Below are 15238 nucleotides of genomic sequence, written 5' to 3' on the forward strand. Positions count from 1 at the left end.
ACACACACCATCCTGGGAGGATCCAGGTTACACAGCTATCCGCCTGGATTCCCTGAGGCATAGCTTGAGATGAGGGTTCTTGTGCCAGTGATTGACTGGGGGGGGGGGGGGTGCTCTGAGGGGGAAATGAGGGGGTGCGGGGGGAGCAGGGACAGGAACGGGGAGAAAGCCGAGCACGGGGTGATAAAACCCCAGGCCTGGCACGCAGCCTGCTGCGCCTGCAACAACGCCCCTCCAGTTCTCCAGAGCCGGGAGGTGAGTGTGGGTGAATGTGCTAGAATTACACAAAAATGGTGACATACTAAAAAGTGGACAGTGTCTGGGACAACATCCTGTCCATGATGTTGTTAATAAAAATAAGTCAGAGGTCTCACAGCTGATCAGAGGTAGAATTTGCGTTGTCCTAAAATTTAAATAGAAATGTATTACTACCTAACCCATAAGTTCAAAGAGACTGAGGCAGTGGCCACAACATTCCACATAAGAGTAATGTTATTGACATAAAAAAGAAAAACAATATTCTAGCCCCCACCCACTGAGGTGACTGGGATTTCAGCGCTCAGTATACTGTATCCATATCAGACATAAAATGATGTTTTCCCAGAAATGAAGAAGGGTTGTAAATGGTTTCCCATACCCGGATGATAACAAATACTTAAACTTTTAAACATTAACTATTTCCTTGCAAGATCTGGATCTGTTTCATACACTTGCACTTCTTATCATCTGGCAGAAACACTAAGTTAAACCAAAGGACTTGGATGCATGCATATAAGCATAACCAATGGACGCAGACAACAGGGGGTGAGGGTGCGGGCATGATTGGGGGGATGGGGGGCCATGGGAGGATAAGGACACATATGTAATACCTTAATCAATAATAAAAACATAAGAGTTTTCATCTTGAAATGCGGTTTTTAACACTCTCCACTGTTTCAGCTCCTTCATATTCCAAAAGCCCTGGAGAATACCCGCCAAAGCGTGAAGCTCATGGAGGCTTCATCCCGCCTCTGCGCCGGCTTCCTGCCTCTGCGCCGGCTGTCGCAGCGGGTGCAATGCAATGCACACAAGGACGCCAAGAGGTGCAGACCCAGACTCGAGTATGAGTGTGGGTGTGAACACGTCCACACACAAAGCGGGCGCAGATTAACCCGACAGACTCCTCAGGCTCCGTGCCCCCGGGAGGCGCCCAGCCACTGGCGATACCGCCACCTGGACCATTGCATCTTCCTGAGTTTGTCTAACTTAACATACCCTCCCAACTGCTCCTGCGAGTCTGGTCACAGCCCAACCTTCTCACCAGGTGTAAGCACCTCAGTAAACCACTGCTTGTTGGCTGTGACCATGGTCAATCCATCCCACCCCGCTCGGGCCAACACGTCGCTCTGAGGCCTCTTCCTGCATGGATGTGTTTTAATTGAGTTTCAACTTTACATCACGTAGGACTCATATCATGAGTTCTTCTCTTAAAATGTTGACCTTCAACAACCCCCGCTTCTCATCATACTGATAATAGGCTAGCATTTCTTTACCTGCACAAGTTTGAGATTCCAGGGTGGGTGGTTTATCAGACCTTCTGCCTGAACCTGGCGGGCCACCGCATCTTGTAGTTCCACGTAAGTGTTACTGTCCAGCTGTAGTCCTGGGAACAGGTCGTTGATTAAGCTGAGGAACAGGGGTTCGTCTTCATCAACCTACGACGGCAGAGAATAAACTTACTCCTTCCGTCAACAAACGTGCACCCGACCAGCTAGGACGCACACAGCACCCTCACTTCATGCCTAGAAGAAGCCAGTCCTCTCCTCACCAGACTTGTCACCTCCAGGACTCGCTCCCGAACACACCACTGAAGCCATGCTACCTGCAGCATCGCAGCCAAGTTCCCTGGGATTCGACGTCCTCCACAGTCTCCTGCTCCAAGGTGACTTCACCTCAGTCCTTTGTCCTATGAATGTTCTGCTTCTCACAGCCAGGTATACACACCAACGTAAAACATGCAGTTAACAGTCCCTACCCCATGAAAATAGAATAGTAATATGTCTTCACTATAAGGATATAGCCATGCATGACTCATCCATCCAACATCAGCTGAAAAACCATCATCCGAGTTCTGACTTCTCCTAAGCAGCAGGTTTGAGTAAACTGAGTCTAAACCTTCTTAGCTACACCTTTAATGCCTAGATCACCCCACTCATAGCGGCTGACCACGTCTGATCTCTCCTTACTTTCTGGGGCGCCCCTGATGCTTTCTGGGGTGCTTGTCTAGGAGTCTCAAGGATACCATTATCCCAGGGAAGGAGCAGAGGACTCGGCATCAGAAAGTCTTGTGGATTTTTGTCCCAGCTTCTCAGCTGACTGGGATTGCGGGCAGGTTCTCCAGACTCTGAGTCCTGTGCCCTCACGGGTCATCCACGTCCCACAGAGTGGCTGTGAGACACAAACCAGACAATACCCCCGAAAAGGCTGTGATGGCAATGAACCACCCGGTGTTAGTTTTTGTAACTGCAGTGTGAGCTTCCCAAGGACCAGTTCTTCCTCGACCTTGGTCTCCCAGGGCATGGGCACAATACGCAGCAGAGAGAGTCCTTTGAATAAATACCAGGAGAACCTGTCCATCAGCTGGCTGAGAACAACCTGGCTCCGGTGGCAAGAATGAAAGCAGTGTGACAACTGCTGTCATCTCCACAGCAAGCTTTCTGTGCATTTTGGGAAAACAGAAATGATGTTGATGTTTGGGGACAGACATAGCTGAGATAAGCTAAGCATAGACAGAGCAAAAGGTCTCGTGGTGCCCTGTGAATCCAGGTCTCCATGTTGGGAACATGCTTCATTATGAATAATGGCCAAGTACTGGACTGAAACCTGGGGGCTGGAGCCCACGGATGAGGCCTGTTCTAGGGCACACCACTGACAAGGGGGTGCACTTCCGGCTCACGCTGGTCAAACTGGAAGCACAGTGGTAGGTTCACACTCCCACTGTTGTTATAAGTATTCATGTTCGCAGCCTAACATGAGCCACCCCCACCACCCCACCCTCCCCCACACATACACACACACAAACACACACCCCCACATCAGCCAAGTAGAAAGAAACCAGGTCACATTCTTGAAAGAGGAGTGAAGTCAGAGAAGAAAGATACCAGTTTAGAAAGGTTCATATCTCTTAGTCCTCTCATGACGATGCTTAATTCACTGTCTTCCGGTCTGGCTCTTTTCTGAGATCCAAGGGTCCTCAATACAGATAGGATATTTCTCAACCCGAAGTCATAGTGAACCTAAGATGGGGGGAAGGGGGAAAGATTATTCAATTGAAAAGCTCTCAATGTAGACCCACTGTGTACAAATAGGTATTCTGATCCATATGTACTGTAGCTTTGGAGTGGCTGAGCTGCAAAGTTTCAGTAGCTGAATTCTTCCACGTGTCCTTTGACTGAAAAACGATCCTTCCATTGGAAAGATCAAGCTGTATGATAGTGTCCACACTTTTAAATATCTTTGGAGGATAAGACAGTCTGATTACAGTCTGAGAGGCAAACAGATTTAAAATGCATAACCAACAGGTTATGTGCTATGTGACTCCATTTCTGTAATGTTTCTGAAAGAAAATGATAGAGGTGGGGAAAAGATCAGTGGCTACAAGGGGACAGGGACTTGGGAGAGAGGGGGCTGTGGCTATAGAGGGGTAGTATGAGGGGACCTGGTGGTGATGGGACAGTTCTGTATGTTGGTTGTGGTGGTGGTTATACAAATCTACTTATGTTATATAATTGCATAGAAACACACACACACACACACACACACACACACACACACAGTGCATGATCAACTGGTGAAACCTTAATGAACTCTGGATTTTACCTATGGCCATTTTCTGGGTCTGTTATTGTACTATGGTTATAAGATGCCAACTTTGAAGGAAGTAGGGTGATGAATACATGGGACCTCCTAGTACATTTCTTGGTAATTTTTGTTGAATTTATAAATATTCAAAAATAAACAGGTATTCAAAATACATAACCAACAGGTCAAAGTAATTAAATTTATTTTAGAAAAGAATCAAAGAGATTTTCAAAATGAATAGCATTTTATCAAGGTAAAATTGCAAAGTAAGAAATCAAGTTCTATAGTTAGGGGGAAAATAAATGGACCAAGTTACCTGCTTGGTAAGTTGTTCCTCACACAGTTTGTAAAGAACATAAAACTTTTGAGCCAAGATAACATTCTCAAGGAAACCACAGCTTGCAAGTTTAACTCGCATAATGATCTGGAAAATTAATATAGTGAGATTTTCAACAATGTGCATGAAAAACAAGTAAAAATGTAAATTATGTTTTTAAATCCCAATGCATACCTGTCTATCAGGAACCATCATAGCAACAGTTCTAAACTGAATTTTTAAGTTCTCGGGTAGTTCCTGGCGCCCAGCATATCCGGGGTTCTAAAAGTTAAAATTATTTAATTTTTATTGCTGATATAAATTTTATTTCATGCATAGAAACACATTTCAGATCCCTAATCCAGATCCTAAGGTGGCATTGAGAAAAATATTAGATTCATAAAACCTCCCTCTTTTCTCAAAAATGTGTATTGGACCATCGATATCTATCAATGCCACATCACTCCCTTTGACATAGTTCCAGTTTCATTATATTAACACAGACACACATATTACTTTGTGAGCAAAAATTAAGCATCTGTTTATTGGTTAAGAAAACAGAAAAGAAACTGAATAAATATCTAGATAGTTATGATTGAAATGTTACTGAAATAAGAAGAAAATGCAGGGTTCCATACTGATGAGTTTACTTAGATAATTTTTATTTCCTCTCTTTATCCTGTTCAGTCGGAATTACTGAGTCCTTTGGCAGACAAAGTACCATTAAAGAAACCCATGGTGGTGAAGGGAAATAAAGATGGGAGTGAAGGGGAAAATACTGAAGAGGACAATGTGAGGTGGAAAGGAAGCGAAGGCCTCATGAGTAGCTACAGGCTGAGGACAGGTCAGACCCAAAGGTCCCAAGGGTAAGGTTAGGGGTCCAAAGTGTAATAATTTAAGATTTCATCTTATTAGAAATTACTGCATAGGCTACAACTTTCATCACCTAAAGACATGGAGGATTTGAATTGTAAGGGATTTGGTGATGTAATCTTGTCCAGCTCTGCCTCCAATGCAGACACGCCATCTAGAATAGCGGTCGCCAACCTTTCAGACCTCATGGACCACCGATGGTCCACAGACCACTGGTTGGCAACCGCTGATCTAGAATGTCCCTGCTATACGTTTGAACATCTGTAGCTCACTGCACTGTCCACATAGTAGCCAGTAGGCATGTATGACTATTTACATTTTGATTAATTAAAATTAGGTAAAAATAAAAATACAATTAATTGGGGAAAGAAACCCTCATTCTCTATCAGATATTGTCAATGAGCCAAATACCTTGCTGACACAGGATACAGAGATTGCTGGTTGCCTACCACTACTTCTCCTTTCTCCTTCCTCAGTCACACAAGCCCAGTTGCCAGCTAGAAGCATCACTACCCAGATTTAAAAAACGATGTTTCCCAGCCTGCCTTGCAGCTGGTGTGATTAAATTCTACACCATGAGACCCAAAGGGACACACTGTATGAGATAACCTTGTTGCTTAAAGGGAGTTAATTCAATCAATTGACTGCAACAAAGCAGAGATACTTCAGTAGCGTCTTAGGTCACAAGGTGACCTAGATGTTGGAAACCATGATGGAGTAGAAACACAGGAGAAATCTTAAGAGAAAAAATCCTTACGTGTTGTCACTATTTTTCGTGTCTCAGCTATTCACAGCCTAATCTAGCATCTAATTGATATTTCCAATATTATTCTTAATCCAGGGAGAATGTTAAACTTTTAAATTATTCTCTGCCACAGTTATCACACTGAGCGAATTTCTTCATCCCATTGTCTGAGTTAGTTATAACTGATCACTTCAGGATTATTAGTAACTGCTTTCCTGGATGTCTGCTTACAGTGAAACTTATCAGAAACTTTCCTTATTTTGCTTCCTATGATTTATCTACTAGGACACTTCAAACTCCGAGTACTTTGCATTATCTTGCAACTTAGAGATAACGGAATAAAAAACTTATGTATGAACACATTAAGTAAAACTGGTTCATTAACTTCACTGCTCCAAGTCATAAAAAAAAAAATCTATTCGTGCCTTTGGTTTTCTATCTGTGCAACATTGTATCTCAAAGCTCTGCCCTCAAACACGTGGTAAATGAACGTCCACAATTCTCTGGCATAGGAATTATTTTGGATATTTTAAGTCATTTCCAGGATCTTTTATTATGTTTCAGAGAAAACCAAGCGTAGAGTGTAAGTAATGAGATCGATGTCAGACAATAACGTCTATCTCTAACTGGCTCTGTGACCTGAGCTAGTTTTTAAATCTCTGCCTCGGGTACCTCATTATAAAATATGCACCATACAAAATGCGACACATGACTACACTGCCATGTAAACTGCTTTGACTAATGGCTGTGCCTTGTGTCACTTCTGGACAGAAACCCTGAGAGGCAGAGCATAATTCTTTATGTCCTGCTTTTCCTCTGCTATGGCCACCAGCAAAGACTGAGACAGGTCCGGAGTAAGGACTTATAAAGCAGGCCTGCCCTCTCCACCCCGGCCCAGCAACAGGGAGAAACAAATCTTTGATGCTTTCAGCCACTAAGGTTTTGGGATTGTTACTATAGCTGTCCTGTCTGATACTAGTACATAAAGCACTCAGCCCATCACCTTACACATAATAAGTGCTCAATAAACAGTAGCTATTAGTATCATTAACATATTGCTATTTTATCTTCTGTCTTGTCTATTTTTACTACTCAAAAAAATCCCATGATAGGAAAGAATTGCTCCTGACCCCTGGATAGACAGTTATTTACCCAGGAGTAGATGCCTTGTTTTACTTAAGTCCATAGCAGTTAAACCAACCAAACTGCATTTAAAACCCATGTTCTCACCATTGTTAAGAAGATTCCAAATTCTGGATTTAAATCAACACAATCACCATCAGAAAAGATGAACTGCTTTTTTCTCTCTTTTCTTGCTGTCAAAACAATATAAATTTGTTGGGCTGCCACCGATAAGACGGGCAATTCAATTCTGTTAAACTCATCAAAACAGCCCCAGGAACCTGACTGCGCCAGACCTGGTATGAAAAACAGTTGATTTGAAAAGTTTTACTTCTTAATAGCAATCATCTCGCCAAAGCGCCTGCAAACAATTAAATGTTGAAATACAAGGTATATCAAGTTTCATATCTGCTGTTTAGAAAGACACATGGAATTCCAGTGATATACAGGAGTTTCATTGTACATCAGCACCAAGACAATGAAAATAGTTCACTGCCAAAATGAAAGGGCAGACGCGCCGTTGCATCCGGGGATGCTGAGGGTGATAAAATTGGATTCAATCTGTAAGGGTCATCTCCGGTGGGGATGGGGGTGGAAGGAGCCGTGATGTTAGGGGAAACTGACCAAATAAGGAATGCCAGAGTCAGATCGCTCCGTTCCTTTCCTGTTAAAATGAGAGAACTATGAGGAGGCCGGGAAGGACAGAGAATGGCCGAAGGGATTTCTATTTATTGCTTACAAAACCCAGCACAAAGAAAGACCTGGATGGATATTGGGAACATTGCTCCTGTCTCATCTCTAAGGATGAAAACCTTCATTATCTTTACCTGTATGAAATGCTCTTCTTTCTTTTATTACCTTCCCCTCCCCCTCTAGTTTCTCTTCTCTCTCCTCTGGGAATTTCCATTACACAGATGTTGGAACTTGGATAGCTACTGTTAGGGGCAAAAAAATAGAATATTGGGAACTAGCTTTGGTTATGGGAAATATTAGTCATGCGCTGTTAACTGTGATTGCCTTGTTCTGGTTAAAAAAAGGACATTCTAAACTGCCTGGGAATTGTACCTTGGACCTAGGAGTCAACCTTGGAATTCGGTCCATTCTCATCCAAGAACTGCCTATTATCATGGAAAGATTAACAACCTTGTTGCCCAAACAATGTAGTCCCACCTCAGCCTGCACAGCCTGCTTCCCCATGCCTGCAATCCCTACTTCCCCATGTAATCCTTGTCCTACCCTGTATAAGCAGCTGGTCTATGGGGGGTTGGGGGGGGGGCGGGGCCGGGGGGATGCAGAGCAGATTTTTGTGGATGCCCTGCTGCTCTCCCATCCTGCCGGCAGGACTGGAATAAACGCTCATATATGATTCAACCCTGTCTCTGCTGAATTGGACCAAGTAGTGACAGGCAGCCCGGACCCCTTGGTTGTCTGGTTTCACTACTCCTATGACCCTGAAGTTTTTTTGTAAAATTTCCCATTTCCTTTTGCAATGTATTCTCTTGGCCACATATTCCAATTCAAGAGAGATTTTTTTTTCCATATCCAAATTTTCCAATTGTTATGTTTTCATAGTAGCCTGTTTCTTTAATTGGCTACATGTGATACATTCTTGAATCTCTCTAAGCTATTCATTTATTTTTGAATTTTCTTCTGTTTTCTCTGTTGAACAGTTTACTGGTCAGTAGGTCTCCACTGCTTTGGATGCGTCCCTAATTCCTTCAAATATTTTAGGGGACTTTGTTATCGCTGCATAAGTTGCATTTCCTCTTCCGGAATACAAATTCCTGTCTGCGGGAGGCATGCCTGCCTCTGGTGATTGGAGGGAAGGGATGGAGCCTCAGAGGGTTGCTCGCCAGGGCTGGGGCCGGCAGTCTGTCTGGCCTGGTGCACTGCCTGCCCCTCTGGCAGGAGCCCGCCTCTGGGGTTGGTCTTTGTCAGCATTCCCACCTCAGACAGCTGTGCTACTGCTTTTGTGTGAAGGAAACACACTTTTTCTTTGCCTTCTGCTCTCATTTTGGTATCATGGGGTTTACCTTGCACTCTAGTCTGCTTCTCCCAACCACCCCCGACCCTCAAGCTGGGAGTGATCCACAGAAGAACCCTTCTCTTTGATTATAAAATTATTCTCAGGGCTCAAAAATGTTTGACAGACAGGCGACTAAACAGAATAATATAATGAATACCCATGTACCCACCTATCAAATCCTAACAATTTGTTTCAGATTTTATTCTTTAGAATCATGTCAAAAGTACTTTTCAAGTCCAGGTATATCCCTCTTGAATCCACACTCCTTCCTTCTCCAGAGGTAACTTCTACCCTGAATTTGATACCAATGGTTCCTATGCATGCTTTTAAGCTATTGCTCTTATGCATGTATTCATGAACAGTATATATTTCACACGCTCAAAGTTTATATGTGTGTCTATTTATCTAGCTAGCTAGCTATAAAGTGCTGTGCATATCCTCCTGAGCTGGGTGTGCAATCTCATGCTATCTGTTATGGAGATGTTACTCACATCCCACTGAAAGGAAGGGCTAGAATTCAGTGATGGCGAACCTTTTGAGCTCAGCGTGTCAGCATTTTGAAAAACCCTAACTTAACTCTGGTGCCGTGTCACATATAGAAATTTTTTGATATTTGCAACCATAGTAAAACAAAGATTTATATTTTTGATATTTACTTTATATATTTAAATGCCATTTAACAAAGAAAAATCAACCCAAAAAATGAGTTCGCTTGTCACCTCTGACACGCGTGTCATAGGTTCGCCATCACTGACCTAGTGCATGGGTCAATGCTCAACCACTGAGCCACACCGGCCGGACTCTTTTTACTATCTCTATATACATATCTATGTAATACATATCTTTGGTTTAAATAAATGCAATCATGCTATCTGTGTTTTTGTGAGACTTGCTACTTTCCCTCTAAACTGTGAGACTGCGCTACATCAATGCATCGTGCTGTAGTTACTCGTTTTTACTGCTACACAGCATTGTTATGCATATGATATATAAATCGGATGTCCACAACCTATGTATTTATGTGTCCAGCCCACCACAGAGGACACTCGAGTTATTGCCAGGTGTTGGCTGTTACAAGCAATGCTGCCGTGAGCATTTGCATACAGGCTCCCAGTACTTAAGTGCAGTTCATCTGAGCTGAGACCAGAAGGTGGGAGACTGACAATACACGTGTAAGCTTTTTTTATTCTAAAAAAGGTTTACACTGCCACCAGGAAGGAGTGGGTGGCTGTTTCTGCTGCTTGACACCTTGCCAATGGTAGTTAAAAAAAAAACAAAAAAAGTCACACTGCCCTAGCTCAGTGGTCGGCAAACTCATTAGTCAACAGTGCCAAATATCAACAGTACAACGATTGAAATTTCTTTTGAGAGCCAAATTTTTTAAACTTAAACTATACAGGTAGGTACATTGTTATTAACTTAATTAGGGTACTCCTAAGGCTTAGGAAGAGCCACACTCAAGGGGCCAAAGAGCCGCATGTGGCTCGCGAGCCCCAGTTTGCCGACCACGGCCCTAGCTGGTTTGGCTCAGTGGATAGAGCATCAGCCTGCGGACTGAAGGTTCCTGGATTTGATACTGGTCAAGGGCACATGCCCGGGTTGCAGGCTCGATCCCCAGTACAGGGCATGCAAGAGGCAGCCAACCAATGATTCTCTCTCATCGTTGATGTTTCTGTCTCTCTCTACCTCTCCCTTCCTCTCTGAAATCAAAAATATGTTTTTTTAAAAAAGTCACACTTAAATTTTTCTTAACCTGGTGTGTACAAAATGGAATCCTTTTATAGTGTGCAATTCTTTGCTGGTCATTTGGTTTTCTCCACTTGTGTAATACCTATTTCAGACTTTTCCTCATTTTCCTATTGAATTATCTCTTTCTCAATGAGTCATAGGCATTACTCATGTATGGGGGATACTAATCCTTTGTAGGTAATATATATTGCTAATGCCATTTCCAAATTTCAGGCATGGCTTTTCTCTCTCTTTTTTTGATACTCACAGACGAAGAGATGTTTTTAACTCAGGGTAGGGAGTGTGTCAATCTTTTCTTTATGGTTTGTGATTCTTGTATTAAAAATCCCTTTCTACTCTAAAAAGAAAGATATTTTCCTTTATTGCCTTCTCAAAACCCAAACAATTTGCCTCCCACATTTAGACGTTTAATTCCCAGAACTGAGTTTTATACAGTGTATGGTTTAGGCATCCAATTTTTATATATGTAGGGACCCAATCTCCTTTGTTAAATATTGATCAACTTCTGTCCCAGAACAATTTATTGTAAAGTCTGTCTCTCCGTCACTGATTTACAGTAATACCTGTGCCACCTGTCAAGTGTCCTTGGCCTATTTTTTCATTTTCTATTACATTCCATTGGTCCAGTCATCAATCCTGCACCAATACCACACTCTCGAAATTACATTCTAAATGATATCTTTCTGAAGTTTTCATTTTCTAACTGCTTTTTGTGGTTATAAAAATAAAATTTATTTTGTGTTGATTTTATAGTCTAGGAAATTTGCTAAATTCTATTTTTCTATAGATTTTGTTGAATTTTTTAAAAGTGTACCCTACCCTTTGTGAATAATGAAATTTTGCATTTCTTTCTTTCCAATCTTTGTATTTTTGTTGTTGTTCCTTACTGCAGGATCTGAAGTACAGTGATGACTAGAACAAATAATAACAGGAGTCCTTGTCTTATACCTCATCTCAAAAAGAATGCTTTCAAATGTTCAGGTTATGATGTTTGCTGTGGACACCCTTTATCAAATGAGTCATGTGGGGGAATATCTAGGGCAGTGATGGCGAACCTTTTGAGCTCGGCGTGTCAGCATTTTGAAAAACCCTAACTTAACTCTGGTGCCGTGTCACATATAGAAATGTTTTGATCTTTGCAACCATAGTAAAACAAAGATGTATATTTTTGATATTTATTTTATATATTTAAATGCCATTTAACAAAGAAAAATCAACCAAAAAAATGAGTTCGCGTGTCACCTCTGACACGCATGTCACAGGTTCGCCATCACTGATCTAGGGGAAGGACCTAAGGAACCAGAGTAAGGAATCTGAGCGGAAATCTGCTTTGAATGTTTGAGAAACATCAGAAAGGTCAATATGGCTACAGGAGGGAGAGCAAGGGGAGCAGAGAGTAGGAGGAGATGGGTCAGAAGGTCAGAGTCAGACCGACACAATGGGGAGGGCAGGAGTGACTGTAAGACAATGCAGGACCACGTGAGGGGTTTGGCTTTTACTCGGAGTGAAGCCGCTGGGCAGCTCTCAGCAGAAGAGGGTTGTGATCTGACTTCCATGTAGAAGGGTTGCTGTGGCGCTGACCTGAGGCTGCAGGGGAGGGGACAAGAGTAAACACAGGGTCCAATTAGGAGGCTTATTGGCACAGTACAGGTGAAGGGTGACAACTGGCTTGATGACAGCAGTGGGGATCAGAGGTGCCCAGATTTGGGGTGCGTTCTGAAGGCAATAGTGTTTGCTGACAGGACGGATTTGAATATGAGAGAAAGACTAAAGGTAAGTCTCAGATTTTCCATCTGCGCACCTGGAAGAATGACATGGCTACTCCGCTGGATGGGAAAGGCTGAGGATGGAGTGGGCGAGGGGAAGGGAGATCACACGTTTAGACCTACTAGACATTTAAGTGGAGATGTCAGGTAGTAGATATCAGTTGTCTATACAGATCTGAAATTTCAGGAAGTCCAAGCTAGAGATACAAATTTGATCGCATAGGTAGTACTTAAGGAGAATGCATGTAGGTAGAAAAGAGAGGAAGGCCAGGCACTGAGTTCTAAAGTCAGGCGTGCTCTCTAACCTCTTCTCTTTGTCTATCTGAAACCACCGCCTACCTATCTTTCAGGATTTCCTCAGAATTTCCCATCTGCTGATGGCCCTCCTCCTTGTTTCCCAGTGTGGCTATGCTTTAAAAAAAAAAAATCAATCATTTCAATGGGATTTAATGCTAGAAGGGAAGTCACATGTGTTTTGTAATCTTCATCTTATCTCCTCCACCATTGTTTCAGGCAGTAATAAATTGGTTCCATTTTCATAAACCACTACACATTCAGCTCATGGCAATAATATTGAGCCAGTGCAACGGATGGTATCCAGCCATTTCTGACCATAAAAAATGGCACTATCATATGCATCAACTTATCCTAATTTTGGTTCTGTGGGAAAACATCACTTTAGATATAGATCAGAAAATTAAAGTGCAATAAAAATAAAATCACAGAAAAATAGTTTAAGTGTTTGACACTTGCCTTTAAAAATCCTTCCGAGCCCTCGGAAATCCATTTGATCTGAGCAGTTAAACACGACCACGTATTTTCCCAAACATCGGCCCATGTCTTTCGTGGTCTCTGTTTTGCCAGTGCCCGCAGGTCCTGCTGGGGCACCTCCCATGTTCATGCCCAAAGCCTGTGCTAACGTGATATAGCATCTGCAGACGTCAGTCAGACAAAGCATGGTGAGTACGGGGTAACACGAGACAGCCAAGTGCAAGCAAAAGTCCAATGTCATTGGAATGGACCTGTTACTTTAGAATGTGAGCAGCTCACCTATGAGAGGCAACCAAACAAGGCGGGCGCACCTGACAGTCGTTAGCAGTGGGGCAGTGAGTGACTGCAAACTTTTCTCGGGACAAACTTCTAAACTCCGCAACAAGCTGGCACGAGCCAACTGCCACACACCACGGCAAATGGCTTGACTATGAAAGGTTTCATTCGCTTAGATAAGTGTAAGGAATAGTCTAATGACTCTCCTTGGGCCTGTGACCCAATTTCAGTGACATCTGTTCCGGATGAAAGTAAAACTTAGTAAAGCTTTGTGAGCCATGAAGCTTCACGTGTATACGTCCATGGAAGGGAAAACATATTGACAAATGTATGTGGCAGGGGCACTGGGCATATCAAGGCAAGTTGGATGAATCCGGAGGAGGCTGACGACCAAATTCAAATGTTATAATTTTACCTGGAGGCAGCCCTATGGAAAATAATAGCAGAATTCATTGTCCTGTGACTCAATTTAAGTCAATTCTACAAATATTTATTGAGTGTCTACTGTGCACAACATATTGAGCTGTTGTGGGTAGATAAAGATGAAAAAGGCCCAGTCCTTGCCTAGTGTCATATACAAAAAAGACTTTGAGCGGCTCTGCCATTAACTGTTCAGAGCTGGCCAAGAAACTCCACTTTAGCTATCAATGTCCACCACTTGAAAAAGCAGGATGCTAAATGAGATGCTCTCCAAGGACCCTTCCTTCTTTGTAATTCTCATGACTCCCTTTATGGTCCTAGAGATAAGTTTCCATCTTGCAACCTAAAGTGTGTAACTAATTACTCATCGCCAGCATACCAGCTTGCTTTTATTCTGTCATCTGTTTCTACTTCATTAAAATGTAATGTACATGTATACGTAACAAGTAGGGTTATTTCATTGCTGGACTGACTTTGATGAGCTAACATAGAGCTAACACGACAGCGATAAGCTTTTTTTTCTATATTTGAAATACAATGTAAAAGCAATTTTAAGCACATTACTTAATTACAAAATGGAATTCAAAAGCTAAGTTTCCTACCTATCCGTTAACGGAGTGATAACAAGTCGATCGGTGCATCCCAGAAATTCATTTTGGTAAATAAAGTCAACATCTGTAATAGACACTACAGTCTGATCCAAATCTTCTTTAAAATAAAATCTACTCTGTTTTAGCCATTCAAAGTCAGTTGCTGATTTGATATGCATTTTTACCTTAAAAACATGAAATACAAAGAGATTGCATACTGAATTGCAATAGCATAAACCACGGCATATGGGCAGTTTTTATTCGCTCATCCATGAACTGATTCTTATTCATTTAAAGTGTATTTATTGAGTCCCTCCTTGGGCCTGACACCAGGCTGCGTAAACAGACAGACATCTGAGGCTTACAGAAAAGGACAAAAGACAAACAGATAAATAAGTAATTGTGATAAAGTATGAAAAGAAATTCAGGGTTTCTGAAAATAACTAGCAAGAGGACCTAACCTAGTGTCAGGTGTCTGAGAGGGGTACTCAAATGAAAAAAAAACAAATAACAAAACCTTCAAAACTAACACCTGGCTCAGTGAATAGAGCCAAACCTCCTGTGGACCAAATGGTACCGGGTTTGATTCCGATCAAGGGCACATACCTTGGCTGCAGGCTCCTCTCCGGCCCAGGGCCCTGGTCAGGGCTTGTGTGGGAGGCAACCAACTGATGTGTTTCTCTCACATCATTGTTTCTCTCTGTCTTTTCCTCTCTCTCCCACTCTTCCTAAAAAATCAATGGA

The 15238-nt window shown here is 42.4% G+C and overlaps 1 protein-coding gene across 1 annotated transcript in view; it reads right to left on the reverse strand.

Moving 5' to 3' along the window:
- The window catches only part of DNAH8 (dynein axonemal heavy chain 8), a gene marked incomplete at its 3' end in the record, with an annotated part of 184666 nt that overhangs the window by 50947 nt on the left and 118481 nt on the right, over positions 1–15238 (reverse strand). Inside the window, 7 exon segments of the mRNA XM_014445658.1 lie at positions 1533–1694; positions 3141–3275; positions 4157–4264; positions 4352–4438; positions 7005–7192; positions 13191–13369; positions 14507–14679. Coding sequence (XP_014301144.1) covers positions 1533–1694; positions 3141–3275; positions 4157–4264; positions 4352–4438; positions 7005–7192; positions 13191–13369; positions 14507–14679 — 1032 coding nt within the window.

The sequence above is a fragment of the Myotis lucifugus genome, unplaced genomic scaffold (genome assembly GCF_000147115.1).
Source record: "Myotis lucifugus unplaced genomic scaffold, Myoluc2.0 scaffold_477, whole genome shotgun sequence".
Lineage (NCBI taxonomy): Eukaryota > Metazoa > Chordata > Mammalia > Chiroptera > Vespertilionidae > Myotis > Myotis lucifugus.